This window comes from Taurulus bubalis, assembly GCF_910589615.1.
Source record: "Taurulus bubalis genome assembly, chromosome: 17".
NCBI classification, from domain to species: Eukaryota; Metazoa; Chordata; class Actinopteri; order Perciformes; family Cottidae; genus Taurulus; species Taurulus bubalis.
The window spans coordinates 11,691,608-11,716,553 of record NC_136605.1 but is presented as its reverse complement, the minus strand read 5'-3'; the positions used below and the strand labels follow the sequence as shown (position 1 = coordinate 11,716,553).

At 43.5% G+C, this 24,946-nt stretch overlaps 2 protein-coding genes across 4 annotated transcripts; both read left to right on the top strand.

Moving 5' to 3' along the window:
- Positions 1-939: 939 nt before the first annotated feature.
- Positions 940-14,819, top strand: prkacaa (protein kinase, cAMP-dependent, catalytic, alpha-a; the record flags this gene model as incomplete). Of its 3 annotated transcripts, none has more annotated exons than XM_079233079.1 (10): positions 940-988; positions 8,718-8,779; positions 9,248-9,376; positions 10,052-10,150; positions 10,248-10,330; positions 10,412-10,538; positions 10,659-10,754; positions 10,970-11,092; positions 11,983-12,147; positions 12,989-14,819. In XM_079233079.1, 10 exons carry the CDS (start codon positions 943-945, stop codon positions 13,112-13,114), a joined length of 1,056 nt encoding a protein of 351 aa, XP_079089205.1. In that variant the 3' UTR covers positions 13,115-14,819. The 3 variants fall into 3 exon arrangements, with proteins under 3 accessions (XP_079089205.1, XP_079089203.1, XP_079089204.1); XM_079233077.1 differs by lacking the exon at positions 940-988 and adding an exon at positions 3,419-3,545; XM_079233078.1 differs by lacking the exon at positions 940-988 and adding an exon at positions 5,914-6,037.
- A 2,510-nt stretch (positions 14,820-17,329) lies between these two features.
- samd1a (sterile alpha motif domain containing 1a) lies at positions 17,330-24,714 on the top strand. The gene is made up of 7 exons (XM_079233601.1): positions 17,330-17,729; positions 20,270-20,645; positions 20,962-21,101; positions 21,206-21,284; positions 22,448-22,529; positions 22,837-22,951; positions 23,681-24,714. The coding sequence occupies exons 1-7, from the start codon at positions 17,367-17,369 to the stop codon at positions 23,825-23,827; spliced, it is 1,302 nt and encodes a 433-aa protein (XP_079089727.1). The 5' UTR covers positions 17,330-17,366; the 3' UTR covers positions 23,828-24,714.
- The last annotated feature ends 232 nt before the right edge of the window (positions 24,715-24,946 follow it).

The following is a 24,946-nucleotide window of genomic DNA, read 5'->3' as shown; positions in this document are numbered from 1 at the left end:
AAAATTACATTTATGGGCGTATTGGCTACTAGCAAGGTTAGGAGGGGCGGGACCGAATAATTTGACAGACGAATTGCATCAATGTAATGTCTGGATGGGTTGACGCTTATCCAATCAGCAGTTGGATTGCGAATTCTGTCGCGTAAGGATCTGTCTTGGTAGCCAATCAGAGGCAGCGAGAGGCGGGACCCGGCGGATGGATGACTGGAGTTTCCCTTGCGGTCTGAAGATTAATGGAAGGGGTCTGTTGATCTTAGGAATCGACTATCAGATGGTCGGTCCCAGGAAACCGTTGCACTTGATGCCTGGTTTAGAAACGAATGGGGAGAGATCCGTTTGAAAATACCATCAGCGGAGAAAAAGAGCAACCTGGACCCCACTTGTATTGCCCAGGTCTCCAGTGAACAGGCCTGACTACACAGAGATAGCACCTGGTTAGTTCAGGCCGGGATAAGACTGCGAGGGACGCCACGAGCTAACGCGAGCTTGTTCGTGAACGTTAGGGCAGAACACGGCTTTCGACGACCCGTCTCGTGGCATTGACTGGATTCTGGATAAGCCGAGTCGTCTCTGGACGTAAAGGACAGCCGAATGACATCTTGATTCACCGGGACTCGCTTGGAAATCCACGAGCTAACACTAGAGAAGCTAACGTCTACTGGCCACCTCTGCGAGAGTTAGCTAGCGTGCTAGCTTAGCTAACCGTACGCTTTTAGTGTCGGCTGCAGGCTTGTATTTACTCGCTTGGTCGGAGTTTGACCGAACTCCTCGAGGAGACGTATCGGGGGAAACGCATTTACGCTCGGTGGTCAATAATGGTAGCTAGTAGCTAGCTGTCAGCGTCATTGAGCCCAGTGACTGCGTTAGCGGTGTAGCATCCCTCATCGACTTGTAAAGGAAGACTCGGTCTGAGCCCAGGGACTCCACCATCAGCCTGCTATCATGGGCAACACGCCCACCGCGAAGAAGGGCAATGAGATGGAGAGCGGTGAGTACCCTTTACCCGGAGCTGCTGCAGCAGCGAGCTATGTCATGCTACCTGACGTTGTGCAGTGTTGCTATTTCCTGTTTACCCACAATGGCACCTATAATAAATACTGCAACTTGTCACCTACATATTGTATCAAGGCCAAGGGGACTCTACTCACTGACCCAATGTAATATTGCTTTCGACACCCATATTCTCTCCATGGAGGTGCAGGATTTGCTCAACTTTCCTGGTTTGTCAATTTAAAACAAGCCCATGAAAGACACCCGTGGCCATCCACATACACACTTCAAACAGGCTACTGTGACACTAGGTTCATCTCAACAGGAGAGGATGTTATTCATTCTCTCCACTGATTATGTGGGAAAGCTCGTGATTAAAAGCCTCAGGTTATATTCAGAAGAGCCAGTCAGTAGGATAACAACAACTAGCCTTATACAACAGTCATAGGTTTCTTTGCTGTTCATGCGTTTCAGATGTTATTTCCCTTCTTTCATAAGGTCAAATGTTACAATAACATTGCAAACCTAAACTCGTGTGTGAGGTTTTCCTATGCACTTTTAATAAAGTAGTTTTTTTTGGGTACAAAATATTCCTCCTGTATCCAAAAATAACATTGTTTTAAGACACAAGGAGATTTGAGATGAGTGTGATGGTACACATATTTTGGGTTTCTGTAAGTGTTGTGTAAGTGTCCACAGTGCTTAATGCAATGTGGACCCGAGCATCGAGTCCCACAGGCTGCGTTTGACAGTGAGTAGAGGGAAGTTGGTTGTTATCGGAGAAGGTAAAAGCCACCAGGACGGGGTCATATGATGCATGAGGGTGATCCTCTCCAGGCAGAAACTTGGGAGTTGAGGAGTCTCTTGAATATCATGTGATGAGCAGCATTTGGAACAAGGGCTCTTGTATGCGTCACTGTGTGTGTTTGTGTGTGTGCAAGACGGTAAAGAAGAGATACCCCGCTTATGCCAATTGTCTTGTGGACTGTTGTTTCCCACAACTTTTCTTTATGTTGATGAGCTTCTCACACGTCCGTCAGTTTTTATTACTATAATATAAAAATGAACGGGACGTTTGTATAAGCTAGCAAAATACACCCATTTACATTGAACCTCAGAGTTTAACTACTAAATCAGGAAGACATTTAATCCCATTTCCCAATAAAACGCTTGTTTGGTTTCTTTTTTTACCAGTTGGGTTTGCACGCCTCAGAAAATGCTGCGGAGGACACCGTTTTATCCATGACCCCATAAATAACGTTCAAGTGTGCAAAGTCTGAGCAGGTATCTTCTCTCTCTGTGTGTGTGTGTGTGTGTGTGTGTGTGTGTGTGTGTGAGAGAGAGAGAGTGAGAGTGTGTGTGTGTGTGAGAGAGAGAGAGAGTGAGAGTGTGTGTGTGTGTGCGAGAGAGAAGAATGACTGCCAGTCCCTCTGTAATGTTAACCCATCTCTATTCTGACTCACCGGATGTAGACTGTGGGTATAGACCTGCCGCCCGTTTCAGCCAGCATTCTCATTCTCTTCCGCTGTTTGCGCTATCTATTTTGCACGGATATCATCGCTGTGTACCTCGCTAAGCGACGCCCAAGTCTATTGTATGTCTTTAAACATATCATAAACAAGCCATTGCGTTTTTTTCCCCCTGATACCAGAATGATAATGTGCGGATTGAGACCTTGCTTTAGTGCTGGCACAGTGCTGTGGAGAAAGGCCTGGCTATGAAAGACTAACCCATCACTGATAAACCTTCCTTGTAACAAGGCCTATGACTCTCGGGTGAGATTTTAAAAAAATTGAATGCTCAAGAAGTAATGTAAATTGTTGAATTAGTATGTTAGAAGACAGAGCAGACACTGCCGCACTGGAATATTTGTTCATATATCATGCTTCACATCATTATCAACCTGATTGCTGAAGTTCCACCCTGATCCCCAGAGACGGGTGTGGACCAGGGATCCAGAGCCCACACCCAGGAGCGTCTTTTCCACAGAGCAGCTACAAATTAAGGACAACATGGCAGCTTGTTTTCATTCTACAGAGAAAGCGAGAGTGTTGAGAATGAGAGCTTGTTCTGGTGCACAAGGTCTCTTTCTACTGACGTTTTGAGGCTGGAGAAGACGAGCGCACAGCCGCTGTACTAGTATACAAAGCTGATTTCTGGCCCATGGGAGGAAGCAGGCCGGATAGACACTCTGTGAACTGCAGCAGGAAGTGAAGGAGCAAGGAAGGTCCAGCCCAGGCTTTTCACAGTTGGTCATCGCCTCCACTACTCTATAAACTAAACACAGCCAGCCAGGATAGCTTGCCGTTTTGGCCCTTAAGACGTTGTTGGCATCACATTTTCTGGATTTCCCACTTGTTAGAACCTCTGGACATACTGCAGGTTTGAGACTCTGCACTGGCTATCAGCTGGCTTCCTCCGGCCTTGTATGATGTCTGTTATTCACAGGCTGGCAGGAAGGCTGTTTCACCGAGCCGGGCCCTGTCTAGGGGACACGGGCAGTGGCGAAGGCAGACATGGCCAACCACAGGATGAGCTAGAGGCTTGCTGCTGGTGTGAGTTTTCATTCTGGAGCTGGACAGAAGCATGGGTTAGGTAGCAGTCCATGCTATTTGTCCCACTAGCTTAGCCATTCACAGTCGGAATTCAAGCTTGAATTCGTAGTATTTAACAGAGATAATCAAGCTGTTTTATTTTATTTGTTTTTTCCCTTTTCCTAATGTTTGTTACTAAATGAATAACGTGACCTGGTAGGCTGACTGTCTATTGGCATTGGTGGAGTAATCTTGTGTACAAATAGACAAAGAGCAGCCTGTGGTTAGTCTCTCATCTGTGGCCTATTGTTTCCCAGTTACAGGTCAAAGGAAAGAATTTCTCAGTAACTGTGCTAGTGTCTGTCGGGCACCATTCTGCACAGCATCATACTATTTGCCTTAAACTGTTACGCAGTGTCGTAATGAACCTGTCCAAACAGACATGTACTTTATTTTTTGATAGAAAACTCTTGTGTCATTGTCTTTCTCAGTGGTAGTTCTCGTTTTAAATCCGATTTGTATGAGTGTTTGGTAGCTTGGAGATATTTTCCTGTACTTCACATGCAATGTTATGACATATGGATTGTTGTATTCTAATCTTTTGTGTTTTTAATTGCACCTCATATAATGAGGTGGCACCCTGTCAAATTGCAACTCCCTGTATCTATAAATATCTGTGTGGCTCATGTCCTGCTCCCGCTCTGCACGCAGCTGGTTTGTGTAAAAGGGGCAGGTTTGTGTTTGGATCGCTCATCACTTCCTGTCTCCAGTTAAAGGGGCTTTGTTATAAGCCCGCACTGATTACCAGTGGACCTTACTGTTGAAACGCCAATCAGCCACCTTCGATAAGCTTACAGCACTGAGTTGGCAAGTTGACATACTGCCAGGAACAATCCTGAGATGCAAAATCCAGCAGCAGCAAGCAGAGCAAAACTTGAGGATGGAGTTCAGTGATCAGAAAAGTAGTTTCCTTTTGGATTCTTACAGCAACAATAGGCATATTTGTAATCCTTGTCTTGTAAAGCTGCAGTTTTATTTACGGGCAGTGATTTTGAAATATCTTGTTCTCTGTGGAAACATCAAGCTATAACACACAATAATGTCATGCATTATGAATCAATACACTGTAACCTATAAAAACACAAACTAAAATGTTTTTTTTACTCAACAAGTACACAGTGAGACAGATGGATGCATGTACAGTACTTGGCCTTCACATCCAAATTTTGCCTTAAAGAATATTGTGGGTATTTCAATAAATGTTTTGATGAATTGTGCAGCCCTGATGTGGCACACGTGATGTGACCAGCAATCACTTCCTACAGTAGGATGTAGTATATTTAGCCAGTAACTGTTTGCTCACCAGTCACAGTAAAATATCTACTGCCGGTATTGAGCGGATGACTGCTAATTGATTTCTCACCTCTACACACATGAAAACACCGTCCTGGTTTACATGCAGCTCTGTTGGCCCAGCTGACTGATTTTGTATGCACCACATGGGGATGTATGCTTTCTGAACAAGGCCTGGTGAAGCCTGGGACCTGATTTGGCACACTTCACAGTTAAATATCGGTCAGCTCGCCCTAATATAACCCCTCTGTTCCTGCGTCACAGTGGGCCAGTGAGGCCCAGGGGAGAGATGCAGGATTGATTTTTGGAGAATTGATTCAGCACTGGCACTACATAGACTCTCTGGTGCATTTGGGCAGGGAGAAAAAAGTTTCACTGTGGTTTGTGTGTTCTTGATTCACAACTCTCTACTTTTATGTTTTGAAAAACATCCCGGTCAGCTTGGAGAGGTTTTAGTTTTAGTTTTTTTTTTGCAACGGTGACATCTGATTGGTTCTGCTAATTAGGGAAAGTTTCGAGAATCTAGATGCGTCTAGCTCATCTCAAGGGTCTTCACTTAGGCCTAGTTTTCCATATGACTTCCTCTCTGGGTTGGATAAATATACCAGTTAGTGATTTACGCCCCTCCCCCTGGTGATTATGCCTCTGTTGAGATCAATATATAGCCTCTCTGTGTGTGTGTGTGTGTGTGTCTTTGACAGGGGAGGGAACGGCAGAGTACTTTGTGTACAGAATAAATATTGATACAAACCAAAGCAAGGGTCCAATTGATCTGTGAGTGAAAGGGAGCAGTGCTGGTCTCCACGCTATGTTTGACTGCACACTAGATGTGGATGCTACTTTCTGAACTTGGTCCCCAGCAAAGTGACAGTCGCAGAAAAGACCGAAGACGCCCCCCCCCCTCGCTGGCAAGGACACTTGACCCGTTTCTGTGGATGAGCGGGGCTGCTGATCTGACCAGGGTGCTCTCGGAGGGGAAGGAAAGGTCATGAATCAGTGACTCTTGAGGAAGAACAGGGGAGACTTTGCAGGGCTAATGTGTGACAGGAAGAGCTCCAGAAGGCATGCAGGGAAGAGGGAGTCATCCTCGCGCTCAAGTGAATCAGGGTCGCGCTCGGCAGATGCTGCAGCACCAGAGGTACCCATAGTCATCCCAGATGGTAAGGAATTTGGGGTTGAGGGGTCGAGTCTTAGTTGATCACCTGCGTTGACCATGGTAGCTATGGCAACCGAGCCTCAGAACAGGGATTATTTATTGAGATCAAGAGCATTCCTCAGACAGCTGTTGATTTTTGCCATTTCGCTCCCAGCTACTTTTGCAGCACCCACGTCTTTCGTCTGAACGACTCTAAATTATGACGGTAGGAGCCCCATTCGTGGCTTCATCTGCTCGGAAGTGGGAGTTGAGCAACTTTCACTGGAAATGTTTTCTCCATGTTGACCAGCCTCCAGTGCTCTCTGGGAGCAGCAGGGCTCTCGACATGTTTATGCGAACTTTGGTCTCTGCCGTTCTTGCTGGCTTTCTCCCATCCTATTGTTGGAGCTGCTGGTCTTTGGAGAATTTGCAGGAAATCACATTAGCTGGATGAGGATTAAGCCTTTTGTGTACTATTCGTGTGTGTCTGAGAGATGTGCACAGTTTCTATGTAGATCATTGCAATTTTTTTAATGTCTACGATTACATTTATCTCAGTTTTCTCAATTTATCAAGTCTAAAAGCCCATTAGTTTAAATATTGTTATCCAAAAGTTGGTGATTACATTACTATGCACTTTCGGTATTGACAGCCGACTGGCTTACTTTAGTTCAACTGTGACCTTGGCTTTTGTTTTGCATCGATTACCGAGGCAGATGGACATTCCACATTACCCTGAATAGCTTAACAAGGTTTATGATTGTTTTTAGTTGTGAATACATTAGTATAAATGATTTATATTACTCCTGATGTTATTAGGGTTGGACATTAAATGTAGGAGCTATTGTGTTCAAAATGTTAAGGGGTACAATTTGAATCATGACATTTGTCATGTTCTTTCTTTATATTTACTATCATGATTAAAGAAACTAAATTAAAACTATTGTTTTTTGTCGACCGTACATTTTAAATTTCAAACTCGACTATTTGGTTTCCTGGATAACATTAGAAGAATCTGTGCTCTATCATCTGCCGGGGCAGCTAGTGTCCTCAAAACTAGTACACAGATGGTAAGGAGGAATGAGGAAGGACGGGTTATCTACATGTTCCCACAGAGCACTGTGACTATCCTCATAAAGATAAGGGCAAGAAAAATGAATGTGAATATGACCGTATGTGATCCACGGTGTGGATCTCTGTGCACAGGCCCGGGTCTGTTGGTCTATAGGGGCAGGCGTGTACACAGTGTTGCATGTGGGATTTTGCATTGCCGTGTCTTAAATTGTGGCATCGGGTTAAACTGCACTCAGCATTGGATCAACTTATTATTCCAGATCTGTTTAATTTTCCACAACATTGCATTCACAAGTGTAGAACCACTAACTTATTCGAAGGGTCCACTTCTGAGGAAAAAAAGAACTGTGTGCATGTCTCTGGCCACAATGCGGAGGCATGGGTTTTGTGTTGTGGGGCAGTGGCTGCATCGAGTTGTATGGGCAGCACTATGACGGAACAGCAATGTCTTCAACTCTAGATAGGAATAGGACCGCGCTAATTTTGCCCTGCTCTTTTCACGAGCCCTCCTCATTCTGCTGCAGAGAAGCGTCCCCACATCGTGATGCAGTGGCAACACCGTGAATCGTTTTGGGGATGATGGGGTGATGTCCAGTGTTTAGCTCGCTGAACATAGCATTTTGTGTGATGGTTAAAATGGCCACATTTAGTTTAATTAGACCATAGAACCTTTTTTTCTTCTTCCCACTTTGTTCTCAGTCTCTCACATGGCTCCCGGCAGACTATAGCTGAAATGTCATGTGCTTGGCTTTCTTTTTGCCACTGTCCCATAAAGCTGGGACTTGTGAAGCTGTTGTGTGCATAGCGTCTCCCATCTCAACCAAGAACCCTGTAGCTTCTTCAGAGTCGTTAGAGGCCTCATTGTTGCCTCCTCCATCACTAGTACCTGGCTGGCACAGACTCGAGGCAAGCATGCACGAGAAAGATCTACAGCTGTGTCAGACCTAATCTTTATTTTTTTTTCCTCTCTTCTTCTTGCTGTATTCGAGGGATATTCTGTGCTTTTTATTTTTTATCCCTTCCCTGATTTTCAGTGAACTTGTCATGAGTTGATTAGGTGTGTCCTTTTGTCTTCACTCAACATTTTTGCAAGGAAATTAACTCTCCAGTAGTTGGAGCTTGCACATGCAGGTGTATTTTAACCTTTAATTACGTATTACGTACTGGTCACGCCTTGATTTAATTAAGCTGATCTACGTTCTAAAAGCAAGTGTCTGCACTTGTGATAATTTAGGCAAGATATATATATATATATATATATATATATATATATATATATATATATATATATATATATATATATATATTACACACACTATAAATAAAAAAATTGCAATACTATCATGGTTATTGGCCTGAAACGATCTACTATCTGTTGACTTGTACTTTACTTAATACTTAATATGATCAGAGAAATGTTAGCATAAACTTAATTCACAAATTAAGCCTCAGGCATCATGCACGTTATGTTCATCTCTGTACACACACACACACACACATACTCACGTTATTTCCTTCCCTTGGTCTTGGTGATTAGTTGAGGTGACCTATTAATCAAAATCCTGTAAGTCTGAGCTCGTAAAAACAGATGAACTCTCACTAATGAATATGCTCGTTGTTCCTAATTACAGTGAAGGAGTTTCTTGCCAAAGCCAAAGAAGATTTCCTGAAGAAATGGGAGAATCCAGCACAGGTGAGAAAGTGAAAGAGAATTAGTTCTCTTTTTCTGTTAAACCACCATTACTTTCATTCTTTTATGATTCTGTCAGTCTTGATTTTGCAGTGTTTTGCTAATATTGTTTGTGTGAGAATGCATCTTATAATAAATCTTTAATCAGTTTGACCTGTTTTCACATACTGTACTTCACTCGCAGGCGGACTCATGGAAGTAGTCCCGCCCATCAGCAAATATCTTCCTATGTATTGCAGAGGGCAGTGCACCCTCTACTGGGCTAAAGTGAAACCCCTACATGTGTGCGTGTGTGCACCTCTTATGTAGACCCAATAGATTGACAACATGTCTAATTCACATTCAAACATGAATACTTTCATAAACATTTGTTGTTGATACATTTTAATGGAGGTGTTATTTAAGAGAAACGGTGAACTAAAGTAGGGCTTTTCATGGTATGTCGCTGACACATTCTTTTCTACCCCTCAGCAAACTGCGGCATTGGACCAATTTGAGCGTTTGAAGACCTTAGGCACTGGTTCATTCGGCCGAGTCATGCTGGTTAAACACAAAGAGACGGGCCAGCATTTTGCCATGAAAATACTTGACAAACAGAAGGTAGAGTATTTCTAAGAGAACTGGTACTGCTATTTACAGTATGAATATAAATACTTAACTTGTGTTTCTGACGTGATATAAATGTTCTTTTTGAAGAAATTGTATTGGTAAGTATCCCAGGACTTTGACAGTCATTCTTAAAGAGTGTTTATTTGAGTGCTTTCCTATATAAATTTCAAACTAGAGAGCCAACAATAACCCATATGTACTATCAAGTATACAGTCAAGAGATGATCGCAACGTGCCGACATTTAGGTTGACATTTATTGAACCCACTGGTCATCACCAGTGAAAAGTTCGAGGATCATTGGTTAGCAGATGGAGAAAGAAGAAGCGACTTTGCTACAAAAATCTTTTTTGTCGTGCTACAAGTGACTCTTATGGTCTTATCAATATCATAAAGATCACTTTGTTCTAAAAAGAAAAGTTAAAATGTCCTACAGTGCCATGAACCTAGTGTCCAGTGTGCTACCACTGAACAAGTGCCTGTTTTTTAAAGAGCAGATTGTGTCTGACGTAGATAAAATCTTGCATGGGGATGGAGGAGTTCATGTTCAGATGCTAGACTATGGGTAAAAGACTACTGGGACAAGTAGTGATCCGCTCTTCTTCTTTCTATATTGACGCTGTATCGACAGCCAATTTGACGCCCTATGTTGTGCCGATCCCTGCTAGGTAGTGAAGCTGAAGCAGATAGAACACACACTGAATGAGAAACGTATCCTGCAAGCTGTCAGTTTTCCCTTTCTGGTGCGACTGGAGCACTCTTTTAAGGTATGCATTAAATTGTTAATCTGGTTGTTTTCGCAGCATGTTCACCTAATGCGTGTATTTTGCTCGTCAAAGTAATATTTTGCTAATGTCTCTGCAGGACAACAGTAATCTGTATATGATAATGGAGTATGTACCCGGTGGCGAAATGTTCTCCCACTTAAGGAGAATCGGTAGATTCAGGTGAGTTGACTTTTAGCCACCTCTGACATTTTTCAATGCACCGCTGGTCGAATTAAATATTGAGCCCGATGTGTTTTGCAGTGAACCCCACGCCCGCTTCTACGCAGCCCAGATTGTACTGACCTTTGAATACCTTCACTCGCTGGATCTCATCTACCGAGATCTTAAGCCGGAGAACCTGCTCATCGACCAGCAAGGTTACATACAGGCAAGGATTGCATGTTTGTTATAGTAGCCATCAACAACAATTACGTTTCATTGGTCTCGGTGCTCGTGTGTGTGTGTGTGTGTGTGGTCAGTGCTTAGAGCTGTGCACTCTGTTCCCCAGGTAACAGATTTTGGATTCGCGAAAAGGGTGAAAGGGCGAACCTGGACGCTTTGTGGCACCCCAGAGTACCTGGCACCAGAGATCATCCTCAGTAAGGTAGGTGTTCATGCTCGGCAGACGGCACTGCGCCTGAGGTCACGAGAGTTCTCCACATGGGGCTTCATTCAGGAAGCCATTTCGGTCTCGTCGTACATCGGCTTCAGGACTGTGGGACAATTGATTGCTTACTATCTGCGGTCAGCACTCTTATGTGTGGGAGTTTTTGTTTGAGGACCGAAGTGACAGCCCTTTATTTCCTGTTTGTCTTCCAGGGTTACAATAAAGCAGTGGACTGGTGGGCTCTGGGAGTGCTGATATATGAAATGGCTGCTGGTTACCCCCCCTTCTTTGCCGACCAGCCTATTCAGATTTACGAGAAGATTGTATCAGGGAAGGTGAGTTAAAATGGCCAAAATATTCCTTGTTTATTTTATTTTTGTAAGTACAACACGGTGCACACGTCTACGCTGCTTGGTGGTTTGCAAACTAAAATATATTTCAAAAGCCCATAATTCACACCAGGGTTGTTTTCAGCCGGTGTGTAACAAATGATCAGTATTGTCACAGTTCATCATTCCTAATTATATGAACATGGTTGTGTGGAACATTTTAAGTTTAAGACTAAAATTGTAAAGTAAAAGTCGGAAGGTTAATTGTCCAATAATGTAACTTCTGCTTCCTGTATCAAGTGGATTCTCCTGAAGAAACTATAGTTATTTGTTTTCCTCCTACCATTCACACCATTACGTCACCAATATAGGGGGAAACGCATGTACTGATATGATCGTATCACTTTCTCAGCCCTTTGCATTGAAATACAGTCCTTGGTGAAATTATGTGTGCATTGTCTTTATTCTATATTCTAGAACAAGACACAAAAATACCTAATTTTCCTCAATGAATCTTGCACTTAACATTATTCCGACTTTGTTAGAATGATTGTTTAATCTTGAATGTTTCTTTTGGTTTGTTATTTGTAAATATGTCTTTATTTTTAGAATAAATAAAAGGGCAATTTTATTAACTTTTTATGCATTTCTACTGAAGAATCTTTACCGGTTTGTCTTGGAGGACATTTGCCTAGAAATAACTGAAAACGTCACAGATTAGTTTCATAGTGTATTAGGTACACATATTGATGACATTCAGGTTGTATAGTTTAACAACTCACACAACAATGCATGTTATAAGACAGCGTTCCTCATGCTATTTACAAATAATAGCATGAGGTATAAAACGTTGGGCTTGTGAACACACACTCACACACTGCTTTCACTGTTTGCAGGTTCGCTTTCCCTCCCACTTCAGCTCAGACCTGAAGGATCTGTTGAGAAATTTGCTGCAGGTGGACCTGACCAAGCGCTTTGGCAACCTCAGGAACGGAGTCAACGATATCAAGGGCCACAAGTGGTTTGCCACCACTGATTGGATCGCCATCTACCAGAGGAAGGTGAGCGAGTCAGCCTTTATACAGTAGTAATGGGTTCAAATGGAGCTCACCTCCACATTTTGAAATGGGGAAAATGTCTAAAACATGAAAATGTCTAAAACACAAAACATGTGTTCCAGTTTTCTTATCTAAACACAAAAACTGCTGGATTGAGTAGAACTACAGCAGCTCCGCAACATACCAGAAGTGGGACCAAGTCCTTCTCAGTGTGACATTACGACAGTTATGGAAACAGAACCACATGTTTTGCTCCACAAGGTTAATTTGTATAAAATCTCAATCACACAAAGTTCACATACTAAATAAGGAGCCCTTCCTAACATTGGACTCGTCAGGAAAATGCTGCAGAGAGGGATTCCCCCCACAACGGCAGTCAGGCATGTAATGAGTACAGACAGTGAGCAGACAAAAACACGATATGCAGACTTTAATTTTCATACCAATATTAATTTATCTGCCTGTGCGTAATACAAATGAATCCAGCCAGTTCATCCATTTTTTTTCATGCAGTTAATTCTGGGAAATCGAGGTAATTACCGGCTAAATTAGAAATGAATGAGTTGGCTTGAGGGAAAGAAAATGATAGCACATGATCACTAAATTGGTCCTGCGGTATGTCTTCCAAGTATTCACGCATGATTTCTTGATTGTATAATGCATTTTACTCCCAAACTAAATGAACTCTAGAGGAATATAAATCTACTTTCAGTTGTCTCTTTTCTCACCTGGGACCTATTCATAGCCATCCAGTAGTTTATGTTGTTCCTGCTATGGCTTTGGTTCTCTCTGTTGGACAACACTGCATCATTCTGATGGATTTGATTTGTCTTGTATGTTTCAGGTGGAAGCTCCCTTTATTCCTAAGTGCAAAGGCCCCGGTGACACAAGCAACTTTGACGACTACGAGGAAGAGGAAATCAGAGTCTCCTTCACAGAGAAGTGTGCAAAGGAGTTTGCCGAGTTCTAGATTCCAACCATGAGTAGCGGAGAGCGAGAGAGAGAGAGAGAGAGAGAGAGAGAGAGCGAGAGAGAGGGGTTTAGAAAGTAAAAAGGGGTCCGAAAGGGAGGAAGGAAGGAAGCGCTAGGGTGGACTGCTAACTTGCTTATTTGTAATGACGACAACAATGTAACCCCCCCACTCACCCCCCCAAATTTCCAAATGGAAAGGTAGGCAAAGTGAAGAAAGATCCAACAGAACCAGCAGTGTTGCCTTTTCTGATTGTTTCTCAACTGTTACCTTTTCATTTTATTTATCCCTCTTGTGTTTGAGACAGGGGCTCGAGGAGAACAGGCATAGGTTGTGGCTGTCCAGCTATATACTTGTATCTTTCTGATGGTGTAATGACATGTTTTCAGTCTTTGCAGGTTGAGGCATTGATTCTCTGTTAAGGTACTGAATCTGCTAGGCTCCTTTTTTCGGACTGGGCCCTCTCTACAAGCTTCTCAAAGAGTGATTGTTGTATCTTGTCACCCTGGTCCCCCCTCCATCTCTCCATCCTGAATCTGTCCAAGCAATACCAAGTCCAACAGATGTGCCTATCATAATGCCAACTGGTTGGAAAACTGTGTCGAAAGCATTGGTGCAGAGCTTTGGCTACGGTGGCATCAGCCCTTGTGCCCATTTGGTTTTAAGCTTGAAAACTCTCTGCATCTGCCTTTTGTCTGCTAAATGTGGCATGCTTATTGGGTAGACGATGCTCTCACTGCAGCTGAAGCAGTGGCGACCTCTTTGATCAGAGTGAAAATGATTTATCACAGTAAACTTCATCCATGTCTTGCTCCTTTTGGGGACCTGTGAGAAATGGTAAACCTGAGGTTTGCATTTAAGTCTGTCTTTCTCTTAGCTAAATTTATTAGAGCATTTTAAGAATCCTATTGGTGATCATTTTGTCCTTTTTATGTCAATCTCTGTGCTTGTGTGTTATTTAGTGCTCATGGGTGGGTTAAAAAGCTGTGGTTTAGCAGCAACTAACATTGTGGTCACACTCCTGACTATTGTTTATTTAATAAATAAATACATTAATTATATATATATATATATATATATATATATTTAATTAATGTATTAATTACATCTTTTTCAAGATTGTCTCATAGGTGTGAAACTGAAATTAAGATTTCATAAATATATAAATTCTGCCAAATTTGCAAACTGAGAACATTGCAAAGTTTTCTGTATGTAACTATGACGGTGGTGGATTTTAATACGCAAAAAAGTAGCAAAGCGTTTCAACAAAATGTGCATGTTATTTTTGTACAATATCACTTTTAAAGAAAGATGGCAGAGCATTATGGTTTATTTGTGCTGAGGTACCTGAGATCGTGGATAACATACTTAACTATTGAAGTGGACTCACGGCTGCTCTATTTTGAAGATGGAACAAGACCCAGTTCAATGTGTCAGAAAGTTCTTCTGGGCTTTGTTCATTGATCACTTGTAGGGCAAAAGTTTGCTGATAATTGTCACTGAACTTGTGCTTCTCACCTTGATAATTGTTTTTTTGTTTTTTTTCCTCCCTTGCCCAAAGCTCTTGTATATACCATACATGTAACGCCTTCAGATAGATTTGAAGTCCAACCAAATTTTTGGGACTGTTGAGATTGGAGTGTTTTGTTTCCGTTTCCCAGCTTTCTATGTAACAAATTAAACTAAGGAAGCTATCCTAAAGCTGTCCCCTTTCGCCAAATTTATTTCTGTGGATGCAAGACAATCGCAGACCAAATCTCATTGCTGGTTTGTTGACTGAACACTTGGGTTGATGAAGGATGTTTGCCCGCCCCCCACCCCACCCTCCATAGGCCCTAGGTGCTAGACTTTGTCCATCTCACTGAAAAGCTTCTGTGAATTGTTAGATGTGCATCAATTTGTCATAAAGTCTTGTACCATGACATTTTTGAGTGTTTTTCAACTAAATGATTTCGGTAGGCTTGAGTAATTATTTTTGGCTGTCTCTTAATGTAAGTGAGATCAAACACAGGATACCTTTTGAATGTCTTGAATTGTCTGATGGAGATGGTTCCAATGCTGTTTGGAAACATGATGTGTATTTTTTATGATACATGTTCCTCTGGTGAGCTTGGTTTTTCTTGCATGTGGTAAAGCAACCCAACGGCAAGACATCTCCTGGACCTGAAAACATGTTTTGAGAAATCATAGTTTCCGCTGCCGACGGTCTCATCGCTGTTTAACCTTTTGGTTTGTTTGAGCATCACATTGAACAATGCAGTGGATCACCAACCAACTTGTCCGGTCTTTTGCAAATACTGAAGCACATGCCGCATACTTTCAAATCTCCTATTTAATTGATTTGTCCTAATTATTTGAAACTTTTTAAGACACTATGTAATCCTTTAAAGAGAGCACATGTAATATATTTGGTCTTTATGTTCTGACAAATGACTAAATCAGAGTTGGTGTGTGTGGAAGGCGACGCCACATGATCCACTTCAGACACAGAGGTCATCACAATGCTTTTTCCTTTTTAAATTATTTTTGTTTCGCACACACAACTTCTTGTCAATTGTCTTTAATTCTCTTCTATCAGCTGAACACTATCAACTGCTCTGTGCTAATTATGAGTTATTCTCTTGTGTTTGCCTTCTATTATCATCAAGTTTTTCACACACTCTTCATTCAAACATAACACTTTTTACATCCGAGATGTTTTGCGTTCATATTTTCTAATTGTATTTTCAAAAAAAGCAAAAAAGCAAAAACAGAACATTAATCTTTTCCTCATGACCTGGGTACAGTGATTGTGTAGTCTATTGTACCTTTTGGGAAACAATACTGTATATCCTTGCCTTTGACAGTCTTAACTATCTTTCCCCTCTGGAGAACTTGACAGATACCCTTAGAACACAATGAGTATGTTAAAAAAAATATACATAAAGTAATATTTTGCAAAATGTATCATTCCAATAAACTTTTACTTGTTAAGACTAATATGTCTGGATTTATGTCAAATCTTTCTTCACCATGCACACCGACGCACTGGATCCGACTCGTCACATTTAACAATATTGCTTTTAACATGTAAATCTCAAGGAAGGTGTTGGCAGCTTCGGGCTACTCTCGTGGCCGGATCAGAGGAACACACTTGTTGGTAGGTGAGGGGATGGATGCTGTATTTTAACTCTCCTGTCTGTTATTGTGAATGTTTCAAGGGGTTGGCAGGTGCAATTGAATAATGCAGCGTTGTGTCTGTCCTGTCACAGTACAGGATCAATTACCAGCCAGCTTTCAGAAACCCTCTCCAACCCTTTCATTCCCACCCTCAGCGTGCTCCTTTTAGGATTAATCTGCATCAGTTATCTGTGAAGGGTCCGAAGAGCCTTCCAGATGGTTTGAAAGCAATGAAGATAGAGTAAAACACCTTGTAATTATATGAAGCCTTCAAAGAATAGAATCCACTAAAGAATGGAAAGTGATTAAACTAATTTAGTAACTGATAATTGGACAATACCAAAGGCTGCAAATGAGTAAATAAATCTACGAAAGATGACACACAAATGTATATACAACTTAGATCATCAAACTGTTGACGGCATTAGAAAACTAATTGTCATACAGAATAGCTGTACCTCCATGAGGCCTATTAAAATCGTATGGGGGGTCGCAGGTTCCAGTTCAGTGTTTTGGATTACTTTTTTGTTAATTTGAAAAGGGTGAGTCTGATTTCAGTTACAATTTGAAACGTATAATTAAATACTTCTCAATTTAATAAAGTAGTATGTTATATTTTACCTACTGATGTATTACCGTACATCAGGAACACACATGTCATTGTCAAATCTCTGATGGGGCACATTGAGCCTACAGGCCTCTGGTTGTTTAAATTGAGTGTATGAAGCAAAGTGAAACCTATGGACCACATGTGAACTGGTCTACATCAGAAGCTGTCACACTTTCCAACTCTTGAAGTAAATGGCCACCGTTTTTCACCCATTATGATGCACATGGGCCCCGAGTGCGCGCGCACGTTCCCCGTTCAGGACCGCAAATTCCACCTTAAAACCCGTCTCGAGTTAAACTTTTCGCTGCAACTCCGTCGGTCCACCTTAAGCGCACACGCAAACGCAGGAGGCGTACGGCGAGGTTTCCGCTTCTCGGTTGGACTCGGACCGCGGCTCATGAAAAACACCGTGTACAAGGTTGACGCACCAAGGTAAGAAAAAAAAAAAAGGTAGAAGAAAAGCGAACCAACCGAGCAAGAAAAATGTCTGAAACCAAGTACCGCGAGTGGATCCTGGACACTATCGACTCGCTGCGGTCGCGGAAAGCTCGGCCGGACTTGGAGAGGATCTGCCGAATGGTCCGGAGGCGACACGGGTCCGAGCCCGACCGAACCTGCGCAGAACTGGAGAAACTGATTCAGGAACAGACCGTGCTAAAAGTTAATTACAAGGGCTCCATTTCGTACCGAAACGCCGCCAAGGTTCAGCGGAGAAGCAGAAAAAAGGACGATGTAACGTTAACGACGGCTGCGAGAAGGAGCGCGGTGGAAGAAGCCAGTCATTCGGACTTGAGCAACGGGGACAGCGCTTTCGGTCCCGTGGACCCGGACGAGGAGGACCTGGAGGTATGTGGCGGCTGATGCGAGGAGGCACGTTGGACGAGTCTTCTCTCGTTGTCATAGCACGTCTTGTCTAATTAACAGGTGGAGGTGAAAGAAAAGCCGTGGATTTGAACGCTGTATTGTTTGGGAGAGGGAGAGAAATAAAACAACGTATTTTGTGTCGCTACACGGGGAGTGGGGAGGGGAGTGATTTGCAAGTGCACCCTAAACTGCCGCAGACGGGGAGCGGCGGTTATACCTCGCTCGAGCGCTGCCGAGAGAGGAAAAAAAAAAAAACCCAGAAGGTGCGCGTGTAGTCAGAGTGAGGAGGTGTATTTTAAACGGCGCCGGTTGAAAAGCACTTCAACCGCACAGAGAGAAGGCAGGAAAAGTTGCGCCGTCCTGCCCGCCCGCAACCCGAGCCACCATTATCGGCAGCAGAAAGCGCTTTTCGAGCCCCAAAGTCGGCGTTGAGCGAAGGGGGGGGAGGACTCTGCCAAGCTAGCGCGAGAAGGGGACACGTCGCCTGGAAGTTGAGCAATCCCCCTTTCAAAATAAGAGCGTCAGAATACGCATTGACTGTTGTTTTTTTATTTTGGAAGCCTGAGCTGGAAATTGATGTTTTCTTTCTCACTGGCTTGTACATGTGGGAGTGGGTGAAGGGGGGGAGAGAGAAAAAAGTCTCAAACACCGCGGATGTAGTAGCCTGATGGGGGGACGCTGGGCCATGGTGGGGTTGTTGACGGGAACAACTATCACGTCCTGACACCCACCATGTCTGCCCATGACGACATGTCTTTCCGCCTGGACTTTAAGATGTGCCCGTCACTGTGTTTTTGTCCCGTAAAACAGCAACACATTATAGTCTCATCGGAGCCTAAGTACTCGTAATAAAAGGAATATTCAGTCCAAATTGTGCCAACTGCGTCTGTAGTTCGAGTGATAAACGATTGCCGACGCAGTGCATAAAGTGGAACCCCCTGGATCCATTGTCGGACACGCAGCCGAGCCCGGTCACGTCTAATGCTTGGTGTTGGCTGTTGTCACGGCCTCTCGTCCCACACAGCAATTGCATCACTTCTCTACGTGCTCGGGCACGTGTTTTGTTCTTTTAAGATGAGCCACATACGCCGCAAAGTTATGAAATGCGTAAGAGCCGGTCGCAACGTGAGACCCGAACTAACGTGAAGCGACCGCAAACTGTTCCGTCCGGCGCTAGCTGCTGGATGTGCCCTCTCCGATTTGGGTTAAGCCGAGATCAAATTGACTTTGTTCTCAGAAAAAGGCGTGTGTGTGGCCACAAAAAAAAAAACACGAATATGCGTTTGATGACTTTGAACGCGATGCTTCTCGGGGCTTGTCTCCCCCAGATTTCACTTGAATACGGTGGGGGTCAGATGTAGACAGCGACGTGTCCGATAACGGACTCATTTTTGCGTTACGCTCCCTGTGTTTCGGTGCCTTGCGCTGTAAATCGTTGACCCGGTGCAAAGTCAAAGTAGGCTAGTAAACGAGGCGCCTGATGCTCGTTGATCTGCCCGTCGAGTTAAAGCTCGTTTTTTTCTCTTTCTTTTCTTAATCTCTTATTTCTGCTCTGCCGTGTCTCGGCCACGGGAAGCGCTCCGCAGAGACCACAGACACAATGGCGAGGTCTTTGCCGCGGCTCGTAACTCCATGCGCACTTTAGAGGGAATTTGAGGAAAACCTAAAACGCCTCCCATCGGCCCCTTCTGTACTCCCCCGTGTGTTAGAAATATCAATCAAGCAGGCCCGCAAAGAAGCGGGACGCAGCGGGCACGTCGGCCGCCGCAATGTGAGCCGATGGGGGGAATCGTGCAGGATCGAGATCCTCTGGGGGGGGGCACGGTGTTTTTTTGTTTGTTTTTTTGTTTTCATGACCGTATCTCTGAAACTTGTGCGAAATGCAGTGCGATGGGGTGAATGCCGTACAAGCGGCTCTCCGCTCAGGCGCGGGGCGGGCTCTCGCGCGCTCTTGTGCTCGGCTGCTGGGTCTGAGACACGCAGTCGCACACAAGGTATATCTTTTTTTTTTTTTCCTTCACTCGGGGCGCCGTCGACAAAACCGCAACTACTTGTGTGCGATCGCACAACATTACATTGAAATGTTTGATTGCGTAGAAAACGCGGCTGCGGTGGAAGCGGTCCCGTGTGCGGGCGGAACACCACGCCGTGGGAAGGGACAAAGCATTCAAAGGCAATAATTCACCACCACAGCGGTCACATTGCGACATCTGTACTAGCGTGCGTTCATGTGACACGCTCAGCCTGCAATTACTCAGTCATGAAAACAACCCCCACAACGTTGCAGGATTTTTAAGTTGTTTGTTTAATAATTAACTTAATAGTTGATAATGCTTCCACTGAGTTAAATGTATCAATCACACCCCCTCAAGCCAATTGTCCCCACTGATCCAAGCAAAGAGTATAAAAGACTTGACTTGTTTTAATTCTGCACCCACCTTCTAGATTTTATGAATATTATATAATTTGCTGGGATTTACAGCTATCGAATACAATGGGACCTATATGCTTTGGTTTTGCAGGCTGACACCTCGATGGTCATGGACACGGACAGTAATGCAGATGAGGAAGGGGCCGATGAGAGCCGGGACGGCCAGGACGGACCCTCTCCCGGCCGCACGTTTGAGGATGCCGCTGTGCACTGTGCCACCGTGCACTGTGTCTCTGTGCGAGCCGTCTCTGCTCCCTGCTCCCCCTCTGGCACTCGGCATGGCCCCGGCCCGGGCCCCGGCTGTGGCCCCGGTTCCGGTCTGGACTGTGCCTCTATCCAGAAGGTTGGTGAGAGGCCCAGCTCCTTGCCCCCCTCCAGCCCCAGAGCCCTCGCACACAATGACTGGCCCTATCATCCTGCCGTCTGCCCAGTGGAGCGCCAGCACCCAGGAATGCAGAGAGACAAAGGTATTCACGCTGCTAACCACAGTCTAATATGCACACCCAGCATTATGGAGGACTCAAATATTGTTGCGTGTGCAAGCTTTATGCATTGGATATAATATCAGTGGAAGCTGGAGGGTTGACATGGTTGTTGACAGTAGAAATGTCTAAAAAAATCCATTGGCTTATTTGTACAGGTTACTCAGGTTTAATGAACAGTTAAATAATTTTCAGCTGCAGTCGTTTTTGATTAGCACTAGAGTTTGTCAAGAATAAAGTTGCGTGTGACAGCATGGATTATATCTGCATGTAATGTAAATGGTTCCCCCTCTGTTAGCAGCAGCCATGAAGCCAGCAATCCACTCTGCAACGACTAGCCCCTGCACTTTAAAGAACCGGGTGAAGAAAGAAGATGGAGGCAAGATGGTGGATAGTGGCCTTTTGTCGGACCAGTTGGTACCAGACTATGCGGCAGGGCTGGTAATTTGCCTGTAATACCTTTGTGACAAGCACCACCTGTATGTCTCCTGCTTCTTTGATCTCTCTGCTTCACACTCAACATTTTCGTGTTAAATATTTGTGTTTTGTTGTTTGGGCAACAGGATGAGAGCAAGCATGTATCTGAAGTAAGACCACAGGGACTGCCTTTGCCATCTGACAAAAGTGAGTATAGTCTCTCTTTTTTAAAAGCTATCCTTGTTTTGCAGAGAACCAATTTATCCCTAGTCCGCGCTCTCGTTTTGAGAAAGGGTTTTCTGAGAGAACACACACATGTTAAAGGAGTTAGGTAACGACAGCTTACGTTACACATGCCATTCTGTTTACCCTTTTGGCTTATTTTACTTGTGTTTGCCTTGAGGCTGGCTCAAGCATTTTAAATGCTTCACAAGCTTGTCCTACTACCTGTCACTCCAGGTGCTGCTCACTTTGATGAGACCGTCTAATAAGCATAGAGCTGCAGAGGGTTTTCTAAAAGCTGTCAGACAAACGTCTTTAAATTGCTGTTTGGTAAATAACGTGTGCTTACAGATGGTTTGTATCTTTTATTATTAGATTGTTTGTTATTTGTGTTTGTAAGTCAGGTGATGGAAACAATTATTTTTGTGTGGACTTGATAAAAAAATAATGTTCCCAAGCACCACCGAAGAGACACATGGGTTGATTCCCAATAGAGGCCCCTCAAGCTCGCTTTTGTCTGCCAACAAACGCGATGGATTGTGTTTGGCCGCAAAGTTTGATGAAATGTGGCTTTCTGGTGGCCATTGCCAGGATGCTTCCAAAAACGTAACTAACATTATCACATAAGTATACAACACGTGACTGTGTTTTAACACTGCAAGTGCCACAGTATACTTTCCCTGGAAATGGTTTGGCTAGAAGGGGCAGTAATCCCCTAAAAATGAGGCACGTCTGTCTTCATGCATGACATGCATGAAGACAGACCAGTGCCATCATCTTGTGACAGTGGGCAAGTCCTGCATCGAATGGGTGCTGTATCAACACCCATTCCCTGTACCCTCACTGTACTGAACCGTGAACAAACTCTAATGGGAAAACGTACTGTACCGTGGCAGTAGAGACCTCACTGTGGCATACTAGTACCACAGAAAAAGCATCACTTCCATTTTAACAGGACTCAACTGTCACCAAAAGAAACCAGTGAAATCAACTCTGCATTGTGTTTTAGTGGTCGTTAAAGACATATTGCAGACAGCATTCAGTCAAGGTTTCTATCAGAGCATGACATTTTATCTATTAAATCAGTGTTTTATTAAGGCAACGTTTGTAGAACATTTATAATAATTTTGTTTATATTTTGTTCACAGGTACATTAAAGAACAACATAGATATATCGTCCTTCACAGCAGACGAAGACAGTCTTCTGAACGGCGATAAAGGGGATGAAGTGTGAGTATCCTGTTATTAAAAAGGACATTCTCTACTAGAAATGCATTTCAGCTGATTCCTGAAAATCATGTCCGATCCCTTTCTACAATGGTACATGATACAATGATACACTGTTGACTTTTATTTCCCAGTTATTGTCTTGAATAATTCATTTACATATTTCTGAGGCACAAACTCATGGTAGTAATTACTGACCACACAGAAGGCTTGACAAAACAACAACAACAACAAAGTGAGAGAAAACCTGCTGAAGAAATGTCACTCTGTGGTCATGCCTCTCACTCCTTTCTATCTGATCCTCCTCCAGCTCTGTGAAGAAGGAGATAATGAGCCAGAACTTAATGGTGTGGACTGTGGCAGATGTGGCCAGTTACTTCTCAGCTGCAGGCTTTCCAGAGCAGGCCGTGGCGTTCCGAACACAGGTTAGTGCACCACCTCAAAACTGCCATAGAGGGCGTTATACGTACACCTAAAACCACACTTGTACCACTGGATGTTTAGAGGACGCCAGGATATGCAGATGTCTTCATTTGGAGAAAGACAAGGATGCTTAGCAGCAGTAGTCTGCATGCAAATCAACTCTCAACTCCGTCACCGGCTTTTTCAACCCGTTGACAAACTTGCCAATAGCAGAGCTTCACTCTCGTCCCTCAACAACCAAAGGGACCTTTTCTGGTCCAAAACACTTAAAGTTAAGCCCTATAAGTCATGTGAAGACAGAAGCCATCTTTTTCAGGTCAATTTTGAGATAGATTTTTATTCTTAAATTTCAATGTGTTTCAGAGAATATATAGTCATGATAATTTGCCACAAAGTAGTGGAAAAGGCATGGAGTTGTATTGGTAAGAACATGCCTGACTCCTGTAGTATTCTAAAATGAGTGTGTCCTGTGACCAGGATCAATTTGTTTGTGCACACCAAGCTGCGTGATAACAGCTGGCAGCTAGGCTAACTACTGGAGAGAAAAAACTGTCTTGAGGTGAGCTTGAAAATCAGGAAAAAAATGTAAACCTGATTTTATGTTTCAGTAGCTAATTTAACTTTCCACACGGTGTGTCCTGGTGGCCAATGATAAATGTAAGTCATTAGTTTCATCAAAAGATGTTAAGCCCTATGGTGCCCATGAACACTAACAGAGTTTTCCCCAACAGGAAATTGATGGGAAGTCCCTCCTCCTAATGCAGCGCAGTGACGTGTTGACTGGTTTGTCCATCCGACTCGGCCCTGCTCTCAAAATCTACGAGCGCCATGTAAAGGTGCTTCAGAGGACCCACTTCCTGGAATACGAAGACCTCTGAAGCGGTGATTCACACGGCAGACAGACGATGCTGCGTTGACCAACATGTGCATGCAGTGCCCTCTCCCATCAAGATCCTGCCCGCCACCTTCATATACAGAGTATGTGGAGGGTGAGCGGGGGTCGGGGGACGCTGCGGTGGAATTAACTTTCACTGTGAGAATGACCAGAAACTGACCAGAAACTGAAAAACAGTCATCCTACCTCTCATCTTGGTTTTCATTTCATCCATGTGTCGATTCGATTGAACTGTACTGACTGGTACGTTCAGAGGATGTTCTGAGTGGAGGAGCGATGGCCTTTTTGCAAGAGTAAAATATGGATAATTCAGCCATTGAAGGGGACTGAGCCTTGCATCAAGTGGACCACCTCTGAGCTGATGTACCCACAGAGACCTGCTGCACTGCGTAGTGCCGTGAGCAAAGTGTTGGTCCACCAGACATTGTTGGTTTGGCTGTGGCTCTAAAATGTCTCTGCAATTCCTCGCTCGCTCAATTACGGTACCTTCTGTTGGTCCAGAGCCTCTTTGTAAATCACACAGATAAACATAAAGCCCATCTGTTGTTAGTTTTCCTTACGTTACGTTTAATTAAATGTCATCAAAGTGCTGGGGAAGTCCGACATTCTACATATCTGCATCACAAGTATGATTCCTGACTTATTATGCCACCAATAGCTGCTGATGTTTAATTATGTCTTCAGTGTCTCTGTAACACAGACCACACATATAATATACTACTACCTGCTGGTAAGGCAATATGTTGTTGTTGTTTTTTTCTTGTAATCGTATTTAGATCTGACTTTGGTCCAACTTAATGCAGTTGCATTTTGGGGAACAATTGCAGATGGATGTGACGAGGAAATTGTGCAGCCTAATGGAATTTGCTTTCATACATAAGCAAAATAAAGTCATACACTTTGGGAAATGTTATTGTAATACTGAATATTTTGTTGTAAATGTAATACAGCTGCTCAGTGTTTACACAGCAGATATCTTGATCAAATGCAATATTTTATGTTATCGTCCATTTATAATTTGTCCAGTGTCTCTTTTTAATGTAATCCAGCCTCTTGAATTGTAACATTCCATATGACGTCTACATCTCCAACGTATCTCCAT